The 18,797-nt window shown below is 53.9% G+C and overlaps 1 protein-coding gene across 8 annotated transcripts in view; it reads right to left on the reverse strand.

Moving 5' to 3' along the window:
- Positions 1-3,529: 3,529 nt before the first annotated feature.
- The window catches only part of AUH (AU RNA binding methylglutaconyl-CoA hydratase), a 397,505-nt gene continuing 382,237 nt past the window's right edge, over positions 3,530-18,797 (reverse strand). For 4 of the 8 annotated variants that reach the window (XM_034646769.1, XM_034646759.1, XM_034646764.1 and 1 more), the window contains one exon: positions 5,035-5,192. In XM_034646769.1, coding sequence (XP_034502660.1) covers positions 5,050-5,192 — 143 coding nt within the window. In that variant the 3' untranslated portion in view covers positions 5,035-5,049. Of the gene's footprint in view, positions 4,330-5,000; positions 5,193-18,797 lie in introns of those variants that run through there. The other 4 variants (XM_034646772.1, XM_034646771.1, XM_034646766.1 and 1 more) reach the window with 3 other exon arrangements.

Raw genomic sequence — 18,797 nt, forward strand, 5'->3', positions numbered from 1 at the left:
TTTCCTTAAGGGGACCTCCTGATTTCAAAGGAACTGTTTCCAGAAAAGCCTGGGCTGAGCTCCAGTCTCGGCCTCTGCGGATCGGATCAGCGTGGATGCTGTCAATTAGTCAGTTCTTGGCATTTTATCACAAGGAGGACGGCACGGCCTTTTCTGCTGGGCCCACAGCTGCCGTTTCTCAGCCAGCCAGCAGAGCAGGCGCCAGGTGGGGCCGGCTTCGCGGACCCGCGATCCCGTTTCTGATCTAGAAATAAGTCAAAGCACAAAGATGTGCAAATACCTGCTGGTCCTAAAATAGCTCCGTGCGTCTCGGTGGTTTTCTTCTTTCCTTAAAGGCACTCGAGCTTCAGCGCAGGGATGAGGAAGTGAGAGTTTTGAATTGGTTTCTCCTCTTTTATTGGGGGGGGGTGGTTCTTTTTTTAAGGGTTTCTGAGAGGGAAATCGAATGTCTTCCTCTTAAGAGGATCAGTTTTGCGTGAACCGAACTCCCTCTACTGCGGCTACTCCTCCCACCACTGCTACTAATAATAGAAAACACTGGAATAAACCCCCAGAGTTTGCAGCGGGAAACCTGTTTCCTGGGCTCGGGGGGTCTCCAGCTTTATCTCCCTCGAGCCCTGGGACCAGGGCCGCCCCGACACGCTTTTCTCTTTGGCCTGTCACAAACATTCTAGAAGAACCCTGGATTTTCTGCTTCGAGCGCCAGGACGCTTTTGGGGGTGGTCCCTGTTCTGGTAAGTCTGGAGTCATACTATTGAAAACCACCGCAACAAAGGTAACCTTTTGGTCTCCCCTTGTGTTGGGGACCTCAAAGCCATGACCCTGCATGGGAGGTGCTCAGAGACAGCACCTCGGCCCATGCTGGCCATCCCCGCCTGTCCCCAAGCATGTCACTGACAGCCCGCACGAAGGAAACACAGCCCGAGCACGAGCCGGAAGGTGGTGTGTGGAGAAGGCCTCTCCCCGCCAGAGGCTCATGTAGGTCTTGTGATCTGCTCGCCCCACAACGGAGCCGGCCCTCGCTCTTCCTATTTTCCCATCTAAGACGCACACGTTTCCTAAGTGCTCGAGTAGTTGGGTCTCATCCCACATGATCAGCCCCAGGATGAGATCAGACCCCAGCCACACCACAGGAGGTCACCGCCTGGCCACACAACTCAACCCCGGGTCACCTCTATCCCAGCTCCCAACAGCGCGTCTCTGTTTCCCTGGACGTCGCAGAAGTGGAATCATGCACCTTGTACTTTCCCCTCCAGCTTCCCAGACTCAGATTACGTTTGCCAGATTCCTATCTGTGCGTGTCAGGTACTTGGAGGTCACCGTGTCCTTGCTGGGCCTGGCGCACCCTCTGCAGTGGGACCGAGCTGGGACACACCCGTGCATTCCTCTGCCGACGGCCCCGGGGGCTGACGCCTCCTCCCTGGGGCGACGGGCTGGCTGTGGCAAGGGTACCTTCACGTGGAAACAGCTAATATTGTCTGCAGAATTTAAGGAACAAGCCAAACCCAGCCCCACAGGTAAGCATTTGAATCAGTGCAGCGGGGAACAGAGCTGCAGGAAATCACAGAAGGCGTTCACACGGGAGAATTCAGGCGTCTGAGGGTTTGCATTCTCTGGTTGGTGTTAACATAACCTCGTATTACTACCTCTGTTGAATGCATATTAACTACATGCTATCATCTGGCCTTTGGAGGCTCCGGGGCATTCCCCGCCCCCCCCCCACCCCCGAGAGAGCACCGTTCTGTACATTCATCCAGTGAACACAAAACTAAATGGATCTGTTCAATGAGGGAGGGAGTGTATGTTCCCAGGTTCACCTGACGTCTGGCTGGAAATCTGGTGAATTTCAGGACATGATTCACTCTGGGCCCCGAAGGCCCTGCTGTCTCACGGGCACTGCCAGGCCCTCCCTGTTCCAGGAACGGGCCCCATCCTCATGTGGGGGTCCCGCTGTCCTGCTGGGGCCCTGAGGTGGCATGTGCTCACCCCCGTCCAACAGCAGCACCCAGGACGCCCCCCTGGGTGGGTGCCTGGTGCAGGGCAGGCGGTGCGGGGCTGGCCGGCTGCTTGGCCGCCCTCCGCTCCGTGCCTGTCTTGGCTGAGCCTCGTCACGTGACCCCACAACCCCCACATCCCTGGCTCCGCAGCACAGCCCATTCTTCTCCACTGACCCCAAGCCAGAATAGGACATGTTCGATTGGTAGGTAGTTGTGTTTTCAGACTGAAAAATAACGTATTTTGATGATTTTTATGCTCTCCAAGCCAGTCATGACAGCTGAGGAAAGGTGCGGGTGCTGCAGAAGGACCGAAGAGCCTCTTTCCTTGTAAAGCTAGTGGACGGAAGGCCCCACGTAAAAGCAGCAGGATGATGCCAGCTTCGCAAGCACTGAGGAGGGCCGGACCACCCACCAGACGGGAACAGAAGAATCCGGGGGAACCACTCAAGCTCCTGTCATCAGGAGAGGGAGTAACAAGGTGAAAGTCAAAACACGGGGTGAAGGGGGCAGTGCGGGAATCCCTTCCGAAGTGTTGTGGGCTCTGACGTGTAGACCCGTCGGAGATGAGAACGCCCGCCCGAGATGCGCGAGACGGCTGCTCCCGACAGCTCCGGCGAGGTGGGCTCATCGCGCAGATTTAACTGCTTCTGACTGTGCATGGCATCTGACCGTCATGAAAGCACAAAATACATAACGGAAAGAGGAGGGGGCAGAGGGCTGGTGGCCTGGTGGATGAAAGCCGTCCCCTTCCTGTGTGGCAGAGGCGTCCCCGGCCCCAGCCTTGCAGGAAGAGCCCCTCTCGGTACGAATGGACATGCTTTCCCTCCCCGCATCCTCCTGTCCGTTCCTCCCCCGTCACGTTCTCAAGGATGATGGTTATCGTAGAAGGAATTTACCAAAGAAGAGCGAGCCATGGGCAGACTCTGACTTCCGACCAGGAAGCCCATTTGAGCCAACAGTATTGAAAGTCAAAGCTGCCATCCGGAAGAGAAGAGCATGGCGACCTAAAACAATAATCACTAAAAGGGCTCGACGCTCAAAGACCATGAGCGGGACATCACATTGTCTGTGAGTAAGAGACTGGAGGGACAACGGTGGAGAACAGGCCCTGTCAGGAGAGCAAGGAGGACCATGGGGTTGTGGGCTCAGCGCCCAGAGGCGGCTGGTGGCCCCATGGGACAGGAAGGGACTGGCTGTGGCTTGCCAGGGCTGAGCCCCTGCCTGCCAGCGTCCATCTCACTCCCGGGAACCTGGAGCCCACACTCCATGAAGAGGAGTGACATTCGCCCCTTTCTGGACGCTGACCAGCAGGCACCCCTCAACCGCCATCGTATGGCTTGTCACATGGGAGAGGCTCACAGGCATGCCCAAAGACTATGTTCAGCTTTTCTCAATAATTCCGTGTCATCCACAATGCTCCTGAGCCCCCAGAACAATGGGTGAGGCCCCGGGCACCCCGAGATTGAGCCACGGAAGGAAAGAAGGTTCATTTCATATCCACTTGACCAACCGCAGGGTGACAAGATTAAATAGGATTCCAAGTGTGTTGGCGAGGGTGTTTCGGGAAGAGATTAGCATTTGAATTAGTGGGCTCCGTGAAGCAGACTGTCCTTCCCCGAGTGGGTGGGCCACATCTAATCAGAGAAGCTGGGGCTGAGGAAGGGAGGAGAAGGTGTTGTCTGAGAACGAGGCCCCGCCTTCCAGCCCAAGCTCTCGAGGGACAGGTTTTAGGTGTTGTGCAAGTTTAAACTCCCTGTGTTCAGAGGTGTGCTGTCAAGTTTGGAGGTAGGGCCGCAGAAGGACACGCAGCCGGGTTCACACAGACCAGGCGCTGGAAAGCCAGGTGGGATCTGACATGCACAGTTACATGCTGGCAAACTGGTGAAGAGGAGCAAGGGGCCGACCCTGCTGGGCTCTGGGGGGTCCTGGCCACAGAGCGGACCCCCCTCTGCCATGGTCGGGAAGTTCACTGACCTAGAGCAGGTGCACCCACCTCCCCTGAGAGCCCCCACCTCGGCCTCCGAGGGCACCCACCTCCATCTGAGAACTATCCCCTCGGCCTCCAAGGGCACAGACCTCTGTTGCGATTCCAGGGCAGGAAACTGTCAGCCTCAACTGTGTGCTTCAGGGAAGGCTCCTCTGGGCGGAGAACAAGGGACCAGAAGATGCTACCAGCAGCGCGGCTGCGCCAAGTGCTGCTCCGACACTCGTGCAGTGGCTGCCGGGTCCTGTGAATATCGGGATGTCCGCTGAGGCTGCTGCAGAGAACCAGGGGCTGCCCCACAGCACTGCCGAGGGAAGCAGCAGACAGCACAGCAGGTCCCCTTCTGCCCTGAAAGCACAGGAGTGCACCTCATCAAACTGAGATAAAATTATGCCCAGAATCCCGCTGCAAGGAAGTTTGAGGCAAGTGGTGTTGCTTCCTGGCCCGTGCACGCTGGGACAGTGGAGGGCATGCTGAGCTCTGTCCATCAGGATCCAGCATGGTTCAGGGCACAGATGCAGCAACTTCCAAACCAGGCCACGTGGGGCAGACCTGCACCCATCTCCTCCCCGGGGCGCAGGGTCTCCTGTGTCTCCCCACATGGCCAACACGCTCAGTGGGCTCTGTGAACAGGGCTGACGGGGCTGGGGAATCACCAGCCGCAGAAGCGTTTCCGTGGGAGGCCCACTGCGGTCAGTGTCCGTGGCTCTCCCTGGCGTATTTCCCACTGCAATCATCTAAAGGAGAGCCCAGGCTGCTCGAGGTCTGCTCCGTAAACGGAGCTGTGGCAGTGACTGTGAGCGCACTCCTGCTGTCTGTTAGGCTTCTGATGGTGCAGACAGGAATGCGTCACGGGTCCTGCAGACACACTTCAATCCTGTCTGTCTGCAGGGGGTGTGGGTGCGTGTGGGGTGGGGGGCAGCTCAGGACTTCTGTACCAGGCGTGGAAGGCAGGCTGCGACGGGCGTGTGGCTCCCCCCTGCTAATGCCTCCCCATGTTCTGCACATATGGTCCTCACCTCCAGGTGAGGCCACTCAGCCCCTCGGGCCTGGCTCATTCCACACGCATCAGACGACGGAGATGTGCCTCCTGTCCTCGAGACTCTGCCAGTCTAGCAGGGAGGACAGACTTCCAAAGGACAAACGTGAGCACGGGATCCCTGCTGAATTCAGAGGCGTCTTCACAGAGACGGTAGCATTTTGTCCGGAACCTGGATGGTAAAATCAGCCAGAAGATGCAGCAGAGGGGGTCCTAACCCAGGGTGGCTGCACCTGTCGGGGCATTTGGGCGAGGCTGCCGTGACCAGCAGTCCCCAATCTCGGGGGGCACACATCATCATCAGAGGGTGATCCAATTGCACCCCCCTCCCCGAGGATCGGCAGGGGCCCTGCCTCCTGCTCTCAGTCCCGGACCTGTGTCACCGCCAGAGGAGAGGCAGCTCTGCAGAGTCTCAGAGTGGCAATTAAGCCATCGCCTGGAACCAATCCACATCGTCACCTCTGCTGGGGGCTGATCAGTCGGCTAGTCACACAGCCCGACCCGGCCACGAGGGCCAGGAAGGTAAGCCCTCCCCGAGCCCCAAGCCCGGAAGACCAAGCGGGGGGACCAGTTGACAAACAACACTGTTTGCCACTGGGGACTAGGTGGGGGCCCATGTATGCATTTGGGGAAGAAGACACAGGCCAGAGGGCTGGGTCTATGCAAGATGAAGGTCAAGAGGTGGGTGGTATTGGAAGAATCCCCCCAAATAGACCCTGATTCGTGCAGAGGCCCCCACTGTCAATCCCTGTGGGCATCCCCTCCTGGTCATGGCGGTTCCTGAGGCGGGCTCAGCTTCAGGCCTGCAGCGGCATGATGGGGGGGGGTCCGTGTGGAGCCCACAGTGTGTGCAGAAGGCAAGAGCCAGGTCCCTGACAGGCCAGTCACTGTCATACACCAAGGCTGGGAATTACAGAAATGCCCATGTGCAGTACCCAGCATGTAACGCTCGTGTCCTCCCTAAGACAAAACTACTGTCCGCAGTAACCACGAAACGAAATAGAGCTCCCACAGGAACCGAAGTCTGCACATGCCAAACACATCGCACCCCACCCTTCCAACTCAGGGCCCTGTTTGGGGTCTCAAACACAGGTGTAAGCCGGGAGCTGGTCACCCTGAGCGACTTTGTGTCCTGGTGCATTTCCGACCTGCCGATGGGACCCAGAAACATGTGGCACCTCAGCACTGGGGACCCCGGCCGTGCCCACTGAACCCGGACGAATGTGCACTTGAAGACTCTCTGAATCGGCACGGGGCCTGTGAAAGGCTGCGGACTGAGCACACGCCAATCGGCAGCTTCCATTCATGTCATCTCAGCTCCGAGGACTGAAGCAGTTATTTCGGATTTGCACCAGGTTTTAGGGGAAGGGAGCATGACACCAGTGGCGTGGTGCAGCGCTCCTACTGTGTGGGGACAGCGGAGAGCAGGCCCACTCTACATCATCACGCTGGCTATCGTGTTTGAATTCTCTGCCGTCTACGCACCCGTGTCTCCTGCACCGGGGCGTCCGCCCCCACAGCCCTGTCGGAGGGACGCGGCTGCCGTGTGCTCCCTTCAGCAACTCTACAGTCTCTCACCCCGAAGTCCTGCCAAACTCCAGCCTAACGCTAACATTTCCAAAGTACAGCAGCGTGTCTCAGGAAGGAAACGTGAAAGGATTCAGTCATGAGCGTCGTGAGCCAGCAAACTTCCCTCCCACCCACACCCCCAAGTCCCCCTGGCGGCACACACAGCAGGGGCCCTCCCATCATACAGAGAGGCAGGGGGACTGGGTAACGTGTGACGCTTGGGGTCTGGGTGCCAGCTCTCTGTTTCCCGGGCTCTGCACGAGTGCATGTGGTTCTGGGTCCCCTCGAGGGTTCCCTGCGCGTCTCACATCCCATCACAGGCCAAGAGCCAGCCCACCAGGGAGGACGTGTAAATGAACAAGGGCTCCACTCACCTGGCCACAACGTCTGGAGGGCCCCCCACCTGGCAGGGTGCATCAGCACAGACCCTGCAAAGAATGAGCACCCCCATGCCCCCCCCCGCCAGTGATGCTGAACAGCGGTGATGCTTTACGTGGACACTGCCAGGTCTGTCTCTGGCAGGGACGATGAGCCTTGTTTCACGGTTGGACAACATTCCGGTCAAACCAGGCAGAAAGGTCATTAACTACTTCTCCTGACTAACCCGCTCAAGGGCTGCAAGACAGTAGGAAATTCTGAATAATTCTGTTGGTGGGATTAGCTGCCTTTGGAGAGAAACCCTGAGTTCAGTGGGGATAAAATTTTCCCCAAATCTTACCATCCTGCAGATGTGGAGCTGGGCGGACGTCTGAGGGGAAGCACTGAGTGGGGTTCGCCCAGTACTCCTTCCCTCGGTGGCATGGAACCCACACATCTCCCCGCTCAGGCCAAGGACCCTGAGCAGTGAAAGTGAAGCTTACTGTCCAGCAGGACTGAGGCACAATCCACCTCGTAAGTAATTCATAGTCCAGGCCGAGCCACAAGTGCCACCAACCGTAGGTCCCAAAGGGCTATGGCTAAAACCTGCTCAGGGACACCCATCTCCTGGACCCATCTCATCTCGCCTTTCCTGACTAACAACGCTTACAAGATTTTTAACCATGAAGTCAGTACACCAAGGGGAAGAAAGTCCATTTGCTTTCCCCTGTGTAAGACCCCCCCAGGGGTCACACAAAATACTCCACAAGAGGTAGCTTCCAAGTTAAATAACATTTGAAGAAAAGAGGGAGTGGCATGTCCCTGACCTCGTAGGATGGTCACAACTGCCCGATATCATGAGCCGCAGACCCCACTCCCACGGCACGGAAGCACCTGTGACCCCACCCCTGAGCAAAGGGAGTCATTCCATGACAACTTTTGCATAATTGTGCCCACTGCGGACCAGGACTTCAACTGTGTAATTATATAAATTAAGAAGGCACGGCCCCTGGGTCAGATAGCTTCTCCTTAGATTCACGACTGTATTTGCTGAGAACAGTAAGGCATGGTAAAGATGGTCCCACAGTGCTCAATCTGAACGTTTGTTGGAAGCCATGTCTACAACAACCAATTCATTAGGAAACCCAAAGTGCTAGTGAGGCCTCGGGGAGGAAAGCTGCTGGGCCCGGGGGCTGGGGGGCCTGGCAGAGGGCAGCTGAGCCCCCCCTGAAGCTGAGCTGTCCACCTCAGAGTTCCATTTCACCGAAATCGGCCCATTCTGGTATTGTTGACTGGGAGGAAGGGATGCATTCCGCCCCCTTCGCTTATGCTGGCCAAGCCCAGGTGTCTGAAAAGCAGCCTCCCGTATGGGGAGCCCTACCGACGAAACTCGACAGGGAAACGAAGCCAGTGACCACGTCATCCAAGGATGCATCAACTCATTACGTTACCCTGACTGCCTACCCGTGTAGCACACAAAAGACCAGGAGTACCAGCGGCCCCCTACTTCGGAAACAGAACGCTGACTTTCAGAAGAATGAAAATGATTTAAACCAAATTGCATACCTGACATCTAGCTTATAAACATACTTGAAACTTGGCAAAAATCAGAGCTAGCTGCCAGTGAACCTACACCTCTGTGTGGACTAGAGTCCCAAGTGCATTTTCAGATGGCTGCCCACAGGCAAAAACATCACCTACACGCCTGTCTGCACGGCTCATCAGTACCCCATTTGGGCCCCGCACAGAGAACACCATGAACCGATGGTGGGGGCGGGGGTCACCAAAGACGAGCCCAAAGAGACGCTCACTCTGAGATGGGCATTCATTTTAAACATCAAACACCAGGAGGGGAGCACAGGCGGAGGCCAGGTCTGCCGGTCTGCACTGGAGGTGGCGTCCCCCTGAGCAAAGTCGTCTCCGGTGTCTACCTGCTCGAAGGACCTCAGGCAAGGCCTGTAGTAACCAAAGTGCCCTTTTAAATGACTGTTCCGGACGTGCCACCAAGCACGTACGAGACAGCTAAGAGGAGGGAGACAGAGGGGTCCTTATCAAGCCCTGGACCTGATCCCGATGTCACACCCCAGCGAGGGAGAACCCACTTACAGACAAGGAGCGGGACACTTAAGTTGCATGCCTCCTCCAGCGAGAGGAGCCTGCACGAGACCTGAGTGATCCGACTTAAATCCACCAACAGTCACCAATGCCATCGGCTTTTTAGGGAAATGAGACTCCGGTCATTTGGAGTCTCTAAAACCCTGTCCTGTCATCCACTCCTCCTGCACTAAATCAAGGCTGGAGTCTATAGAGTGTGCGATGTCCAAGGCCACTCAGGAAAGACACAGCGGCTTCCTCCTCCGTCTCTCAAATCTCCTGCTCCGGGGGAGGCCGGCCGTCGTGTCATGAGGACACTCGAGCAGCTGTGTGGAGAGGCCCATGGGGGAGGAGCTGAGGCGGCCACCACCTCCAGAGAGGAGCCTCTGGCCCCACTTGAGCCTTCAGATGACTGCAGTCCCAGCCAACTCCTGACTGCAATGACAAGACAGAGATTCGAGCCAGCTGCTCTCAACTTCCTGACCCACGGATACCGCGAGAGATCATCAATCACTATTTGCATTTTATTTCTTTTTTAAAGATTTTATTATTTATTTGAGAGAGAGAGCACAAGCAGGGGGAGGGGCCGAGGGAGAAGCAGGCTCCCCACTGAGCAGGGACACCCCCCCCAACCCAAGGCTCGATCCCAGGACCCTAGCATCATGACCTGAGCTGAAGGCAGACGCTTAACCCACAGAGCCACCCAGGCGCTCCAACTATTTGCATTTTATACCACTAAGTTCTGGGGTGACATTTTGCTCAGCAATACATCATTAATACACATCTAAATCTCTTTACTTCCAAATATGTAATCCAATGACGTCAGGCATTGGCAAGCTCCCTGCCACTAAAATTATGGTGAGCAAATAGCACCGCCAATTCCAAACTCGTGACTGCAGGGCAGGACCCTGAGGAGCGTAGCAGCTCCCAGCTTGTGAGGAGAAACACCAACCATCTGGCATCTTCCAGCCATTGGCTCCCTCTCATCATGACCTCCTTCTCACAGCACCCCGTCTAGATACTCAATTACTCAATTGCCCCCCCGCCCACACTTGTCTTCTCCGTAGCCTTTCTGATACTTTTGTTTTATACACTCATTTATTTCCTCTGCTAACCCACCTAAGCCCAGCATCCTCGGCACCTGAAACAGTGCCTTGCACATCGTAGCTGGCCAGTAAGTACTGGTTGAGCGCATGAGGGAGACTAGAGGTTGCCCAAAGTATTTAGAAGAGAAAACACAAGCTCTTCTGTGTGCTGGAGCAGAGCATGGAGGGGACAGAAGGGGCTGCTTACATGGGTTAGTGTCTTACTCCATCTCAACACAGATCGAGACGTTCGGGATTGATGAAACAGCGCCTATCTGTGCACTATTTACAATGCACAAAGCATTCTAATAAACGTGGCTTCGCTTGACCTTCACCGCATCTGTGAGTTAGCGCAAGAATAAGCTAGCTATTGTTGTGTCGCAAACCACTCCCAACTCTAGTAGCTTCAAACAGAACACTGAGCTCCCAGTCCAGCTGGGCGGCCTCTGTGCCTGGGAGTGGCCAGGCGGTTAGGGCAGTTTGGACTGTGCTCTCCTCTGTGCCTCCGGCCAGCTGTGGGTCACTAGGCAGTGTGCTGGTGGTCTCCGAGAGCTACCAGCTGGACGCCTTCATTCTCCTCCTTGCAGGCTGGCCAGGTTTACTCTCAGGCCACAACGGACGAGGAGGAGCGAACAGGGGTGCCAGCCTCCAGGGGCCCAGCCTCCGAACTGGCTCCCTGTCACCGCTGCTGCACTACGGAGGCCAGAGCCCGTCCCAAGGCCCCACAGTGCACGGCGCAGGGAGACACGCTCTACCACTCAGGGGCAAGGCTGAAAAGGGACACTGGAAACGGCGTAGGGGCAGCGGAGGGAGGGGCAATTGGGGCCAATTTCACAATTGATCCCTCACATTCACGTTTTATAGAAAAGGGAGGCTCAGAGAAGGTGGAGGGCCTTAGGTCACTTAGAGACTTGAATGTGCATTTTCTGCCCCCTATTCTCACTAGTCAGCTCCCAGCAGGGGCTTGTCCCCTTCCCCTTCTCGAGCAAGCAGCCGAGGGCTGAGTGTTTGCCCCGGGCCTCTTCACCTCTGCTTCTAGCGGCGACTTGGATCCATTCCACTGGGGACCGACCACAGGCCCACAGGCCCAGAGACGCGGAAGGTGTTTCTGTTGAGCGAAAACATCCATCTTTGGTTTCAGTGTTGATGCCACGTGAGCAGTATGGTGCTTCTGGAGCGAACGGGATGGAATTCTCCACCACAGAGGGTGCAGGCAGGCCTTTGGTTCTATGGCGGTGACGCTCGGCTGGCACCCTTCGCGCACCTCAGAACTGTGTAGGAGCTCTGGCTCTGGGGACGGTGAACCGTGAGGCCAGGCAGACATGAAGACAGCAGGTGACACCCAGGAAGGCCCGCACTCCCTTCAGAGCTCGTACAAATAGGAACAGAAAAAACCACCGGAGTCTGACCCACCCACAGTGTCATTCCATTGGAAAGTTCCGGTGCAGTGAGGTAGGCTGCGAACGGGACCCAAAGAGCAGATGTTTTGTATGGTGTGGAGGAAGATTCGAGGCTGCCTTTCCCCTTTGTTGGCCAACTAGAAAGAGATTTAAATGTAACGCATCAAGTTTACTAAAAATGGCAATAAAAAATGCCGTGAACACGTGTTTAAATCAAATAGTGAACTAAGACAGAAGAATTCAGCACAATTTCCCCAACTTCTTTCTCCCATGGAAAATAGCATTACCGATCGGCTCAGACCGGGAGTTGGTGAGTGACAGCTGGGGGCCAACTCTGGCGCTCTGCCTGCCGTGGTCAGTAAAGTTTTAGGAGAACTTGCTCATTCAGCTTTGTCCTGACCAGAGTTTCCATGTTGTAACTCCAGGGTCGAGGAGCTGAAATGCAGAGCATCTGGCCTTCACTGCTGAAATTATTTTCCACATGGTCCTTCACAGCATAAGTTTGTGGGGCCCTGATCTGTACCCTCGACCACGAAGTTCTGCAGAAGGTCCTGGGACATGAAGACTGGGAAGCCTGTGCAGCTGCTGAGGCACGACTAGCTGGCCTCCAGGAGCCCAAGCTCATGTCCCGAGGCAAGAGCGTGTGGACTGTGACTCCTGTTGGTCCGGACAGCTAGAGTACAGAGAAGAAGTTCAACCCAGGTCCCGAAGATCTGCCCCCAGCTCCTATAAAGCTCCCGTGGGTGCCGGGGTGCGTCTGATTCCCAAGTCCTGCCTGGACCTCAGGCTGCCGGGATAAAGACCCCAGCAGGGGAGAAGGGCCCTCACTTGCTGGAGGACCAAAGGACAAGTTACCCGATGCTTCAGCTTGCCCCCGATGCCGCACCTGGGCATGCCCACTCCCCAGCTCGGGTGCCAATGGTTTCCTGGGTCCACACATAGCCACGCCATTGGGGTTGCTGTCATCTCTGACGAATGGGTGCATCTGAAAGGCTGAGTGACGAGGAGCCCCTCAAGCTTGGTTTGTGCCAGGGCTCCCGTCGGTCCGGGTATCTGATGGAATGCTCCAGGTGATGAAAGCAGGCAGGGAAGGGGAGGCCATGCTAGGAACACCTGGCCCCTGGGGCTGAGCATCTCTGATGGCCCACCTCTTGCTCGGTGATGTCATCAGCCTCCTTACTCTTCTGCTGGCGTCATTCCTCCATCTCTCCCCAACCTTCCTGTCCTTCCCTGCACCCGGGGCCCCTGCTACTGGCCTTGTGGCCAATCTCCTTCCTCCCCGTCCTACCCAGGCAGCACTCAAACCTACTCTGCCTGTGCCCTTCCAACCCCCCCTTCCCAGAGGCCCAGCAGCTGTTTGGGGGATGCTGGCGGGCGCACCCCAGATCCAGAGAATGAGTCTCCATCCAGCCTTCCCAGGGTTGGATCAGGCATGGATGTTCCAGACCACTCTGTCAGAGACACATGAGGGGTGTCTGCTGGTGGCCTCTGGGGAAGGGTGTCTTGGTGCGGAGAGACACTGAGGAAGGGCAGCGCCTCCCCTCTCCCTGCCTGCAGCCTCGCTGGCTGTGGCGCCTGGGCCGGCCGGGCAGCTTGTGGGGAGGTGAACAGGCCCAGGAAGATGGACAGAACCTGCATTCCTGGTGGTGCCAGGAGATGAACTAATCAACACTGGAGTCACCCTGACTCCGGAATTCGCGCTATGTGAGGAAATACACTCCCCTTGTCACTGAAGCCATTCTGAATTCATTTGCACGTTACTTGCAGCTCCTGTCACCACTGCTCCAGCAGGCTTTGGAGATCCTGCCACCTTGCGAGTGCCCCGCCACGGACCCCTGGCCTGCCCTCCGCCGCCAGCCGTGGCCTCTCCCTCTTAGCCTTACACCCGGCGGGGTACTACACCACCCCTGACGCGAGCGCGCTCCCCGAACCTGCAACACTGGCCAGAGTGAAAGATTTTCCAGCAGGTGTGGCTGGGTCCGCTGGAGAGCCACGTGGAGCTCCGGGTTTTCCCGGAGCTCTCTCACGCCGTGCACGCACCCTGCTGACCCGAATGTCAAAGGCAAGACAAGAAAGCTCTAAGACAAAAACAGAAGAGGATCTTTTCCTGGAACATGGGACAGAGAAAAACATGTGCAACAAGACGCAAAAAGCATGACCTGCGAAGAAAGAAGTGATGAATTGTTCTACAATGCTTGTCAGGCCCTCGAGTCCCCAAGAGGCACTGGCAAGAAGGGAAGAGATAATAAGCCAGAAGGAAAGAGGAGGCATCCGCAGAGCACCAACCTCACCAAGGGCGCTTTCCTGGTGTACAGAAGGGTTTCCTACAAATGAATGAAGAAAATGACAAACAGAAACGGAGCAAGAGCCTATACTCAGACAGGGAATCTACAAACAGGTGTTTAAAGAATCGCCATGCAAGCAGTGGCCAAAATGGAAAGCCTGAAAGCACCGTCCGGTTGGATGTGAAGTGACAGGGCTCTCGGAGCTGCGGGAAGGCCTCCACCTGTAGGCCGCTTTGGAAGACAGCCTGGCATCGTTTACTAAAGCCACGGACTCAGATGGTGTGGGAACCGCCACATTCACCCGTAAGTGTGTTCCCAACAGAACTGCAAGGACACATGCACCAGGGGGTCAACACAGTCATACGCATTCCTGCAGTGTCTCTTACAGCCCCGAACTGAAAATAAAAGTACTTCAAAGAGAGCTATTTGTAAGGTGCATAACTAGGCAGGAAGGAAAGGGAATGAGCTGCAGCTAAACACAGCAAGCCCGCTACCGAAGAGCACTGACTGCATGCTTGTGTTAGGATAAAAATCAAAGCCAGCAAAACGCAACCACAGCATTTGTCGTTGAAGGAAAGCAAGAAAGTGATTTCCATCAAAGGCAGGATAATTGTTACCTTTAGAGGCAGGGACAGAGTGGGGGAGGTCCCCGGGGAGTGGTCGTGTGGTCCTTCTGGTCCTGGGGACCGGCTATGCAGGTATTTACGTGCTGATACGTTATCTGATTGTGTTTCATATTTCACAATAAAAGCACGATAAAAGGAAGATTTGCACTCAGCCCCACTCAGTGAAGCGTGCGGGAAAAGGCCCGGCTGGCTTCTGACTCCCCACGCTCGGGAGTCACACGCAGACACACAGCACAGCACAGCGCCCTTTTCCTTCTGGACATCGTGGATCTCCTCCCTGTTCAGGTCTTCTCACTTGGTTCCAGTCCCCGAAGCTTCGCGCACCTGCCACCGCTCAGGATACAGTCACAAGCCCTTCTGTGCGCTGGTCTTACTTTGTTATTTATTCTACTCCTAATCTTGGAATGAGTCGGTGATTCACTCAACCCTTTCTTATGACCTGTGTTTTGATGAGTAATTTTATCTTTTCTCATCTTATAGCAGTGTTTATGAATAGTACTGTCTCAATTATCCATAGCTGTGCAGCCAGCAACACTACCATTTAATGGGTGCAGACGGTGATGAGTGCCCCTCCTGACTCAGCTACCCGAGCTGGGCGCTGCGGTGCGCTGGGCTTGGAGCATCTGCGACGGTGTCTTCACCCAGCTGGGGCTGCCTGGGCATTCTTCTCTGCACATGTTCTCCCCAGCACTGCAGCTGGACCTCTTCACGTGAGACTCAGGGCTCCAAGAGATGCTGTTCCAAAAAGACCAAGCTAATCTGCAAGCTCTTACAGCCTCTTTGTCTTGCTGGCTAACGTCCCACTGACCAAAGCCGGGCACCTGGTCAAGTTGATTCGGAGGGGACAACACAAGGATGTGAATACCAGGGCTCAGTAGGGGCCATCACAACAGATACATGCACACCATCATAATAAATGTATAATAGTACATTTAAAAATACAGATACAGGGGACCAATCAAACGCGTGTCTTCAGAAATGCTTAGAGCAACAAAAGACTTAGCAGGGTTGGACACATCTGTGTACTTTCTCCTTCTTTGACAATTTGACCAATACTTCACGGAAAACAAAAGCTCTTCAGGTTAAGGACGCATTCACAGCATCACTGGTTAGAAAGTTTTCCCAAAAGTAGGTGTTTCCATGAATACTGTAACTCTCATCAACCTGAGAAGTGGAAGTTTTAAGCGGGAGAGATCTCGGGTCCCATGGGTGTACCAGGAAAGGACACAGCCCCTCCAAAACATTCAGAGTGAGCTGAGCAGTCAAGGGGCTCCTGACTTGCCTGAGGTTTGGGGTCTCTGGCCATCTTCCCTGAAGCCTGGCGCAGACTCAATATCTTTCCTGAACGTCTCAGAGTGCCTTCCCCCATCAACCTGTCCCACTGCCGGAAATCACTGCCTTGGTATTTGCAATCCCACTGTTAGAAATCACTGAGAGTGGAGGACTGCTAGGACATTCACCTGAACAAATAAAAACGCGGGAGAGCCCAGCCCCGAGTGGCTGTCGGGAGCTCGAGGCTGCTTATGCTGCTGCTTCTTAAGGGCTCTGGGCTGCTGGGCTCCTCCTCTTGGGAGGGAGTTTCATGGGGCGGCCACCTGGTGCGCACCTGCCTGCCTCCTTGAGATGGAGTGGTCTCCGCCCAGGACACCACTACCAGCATCTTATTCCGTGCTCCATCTAAGCAAATACTTAGATGGCTTCCTCTTAGATGAGGAAGGCTGGAGAACAAAGCCTCTGAGCTGCAGTCCCTCCCGGGCAGAGGGGGTGTGTGTGGAAACAAAGACTAAAATAACTCCACGGCACATGCAACCGGCATCAGAAAAGAAAGTCCTGCTAACCTGGGACAGCCCACACCCTTTCCCCTAGGAAGCACTCTCCAGCGACTTCTCCAGGAAGAACTCATTGCTTGTAAAGATATGTAGGGGCGCCTGGGTGGCTCAGTTGGTTGAGCATCTGACTCCTGGTTTTAGCTCAGGTCATGGTCTCAGGGTCGGGAGATCGAGCCCCGCGTCAGACTCTGCGCTCAGTGTAGAGCCTGCTTGTCCCTCTCCCTCTGCTCCCCACCCCCCGTCTCTCCCTCCCTCTCTCTCACCGAATGAATAAATAAATAAATTTTTAAAAAAAGATACGTGATGAAATGAGGATATAGGATCTAATCAATTGAACTACATGAAATAAAAAGAACACAACAGAAAAATCAAGTTTAGACAAAGAACGTTCCCCCCACCTCCGCCCGCCAAAATATTGTGAGCAAACATACTGCCACGAAATCAACAAAGTAATGAAGAAATTGCCCTCGGAAAGCAAGAGTGAAAGTAAAGATATGAGGTTTACAGGTATGGCAGGGAAGCTGACAGGAGTCACCCACCCGCCCACAGAACTCAGGAAAGAACCATTCTTCCAGGAATGAAGGCTGTCTTGGAGGCGGTACAAGGAACATCAGTGCGTCAAGGGAGCATGAAGTATAGGATGGAGGGAAAGAGCTCAGAGTTAAGGGACTGAGAGAAAGTGCAAGACCTGTAAGCTGGGCAATGGAAATCCAACATACGCACAACTGTCACTAGGGCAGAGAACTTAAATATAAGACGGAACAGATATGTTAAGATATAATCCTAGAACACTTGCCTGAACTCAAAGAAGACATGCACTTCCTTAGTGTTCCTTAGGAAAAACTGGCATAGAGCCATCAACACTGAGACACATCCTGCAAAATGACCATGTTTTTGAAGATTTTATTTATTTATTTATTTATTTATTTATTTATTTGAGAGGGAGAGAGCACACGAGTAGGGGGCCAGGGGCAGTGGCAGAGGAAGAAACAGTCTCCACACTGAGTGCGGAGCCCAACACGGGACTTGGTCCCACAACCCTGAGATCACGACCTGAGATTAAATCAAGATTTGGATGCTCAACCGACTGACCCACCCAGGTGCCCCAAGAATCAATGGGTTTCATCCAAAGAAATAGAGGATTAAGTGCATTGAATTTCATTATAATTAAAAGTTGACCACTTTAACAAATTATCAAAGGAAACATTTACAGCCAACTACACACCAAGATTTAAATGCTATTGAAAATAGAGTGCATAAAATGAAACAGAAGTAAGACTATAGCAAATAAGGGCAGGTAGATGCATTAAATTAATATAGAAAGAAATGAAAACACTCAAATATTGGGTCCCAAAGCAAAATCAAACAATATGCTGTATGCTAGAAATACACCTGAAGCGAATTGAAATGTTTGAAGGTAGAAGGACGAGCAGAGGATAGCAGCAGATACAGAGAAGAAAGCAAGCAGGTCACAGTCTAACGAGGTGAGGATTCTGGAAAGTGACATCGAGAGAGAGACAAAGGAGGACGGTTCACAATGGGCGATCCATAGTGAAGACACGTCAGTGCGTATTTGTAACAGCTATGAATACCCACCCAAATGAAATAGCGCCGCACTCCTAGGGGATAAAACCAGCCGTACAAGGAAAGCTACACAGACACTACGCCAGTAGAGATCTGAACCACTTGCTTTGTAACAGAGGAAGCAGACAAAAATAAGTTCTAGAAGACCAGAATAACAGAATGAGTCACTTTTTTCAAGTACCAATAATGAGGAAAAATTGACCATTTCATAGGGTATACAGAGGACCACAGCATACTCCAGAAATTAAACTAACACAGACATCATTCTCTGGTCAAATTGCAGGAAAACAGAAATTAATAACAAACGCATGAGACAATCGAAATAGCCATCAACAAACAAACAATCACTACGATAGGGACATTTTTAACCCATCTCTTAACCAATTCTTAAAAAGGAAATGAAAACCAAACAGCGGAATATCTAAACCATGACAGTAATAAAATATCGACGTCTCAGAACCTATGAGTTACACCTAAGGAAGTGCTCAAAAGAAATGTTACAGCTTTGAATAACATCATATTCATTCATTTGGATCACTCAACAAAAGAATGAGAATCAGGGGCGCCTGGGGGGCTCAGTCGGTTGAGCATCTGCCTTTGGCTCAGGTCATGATCTCAGGGTCCTGAGATCGAGTCCCGTGTCAGGCTCCCTGATCAGTGGGAAGTCTGCTTCTCCCTGTGCCCTTCCCTGCTGCTCCTGAGTGCTCTCTCTCTCTCTCAAATAAATAAATAAAATCTTAGGGAAAAAAACAACCTGAGAATCAACTCTGTGTCAGGCATTAACCTAACAGTGGGAAAAACAGATGAAAACCCCTTTGCCAGAGGAGTATCCATTCCAGTGAAGACAACCAATAGGGAAACATGTATTCACACTGATGGTCATGAGATGATAAACATTTGAAAAGGAAATAGATAGGAAAAGGGAATTAGATAGTCCTGGGGGTGGAG

The sequence above is a fragment of the Ailuropoda melanoleuca genome, chromosome 17 (assembly GCF_002007445.2).
Source record: "Ailuropoda melanoleuca isolate Jingjing chromosome 17, ASM200744v2, whole genome shotgun sequence".
Classification (NCBI taxonomy): domain Eukaryota; kingdom Metazoa; phylum Chordata; class Mammalia; order Carnivora; family Ursidae; genus Ailuropoda; species Ailuropoda melanoleuca.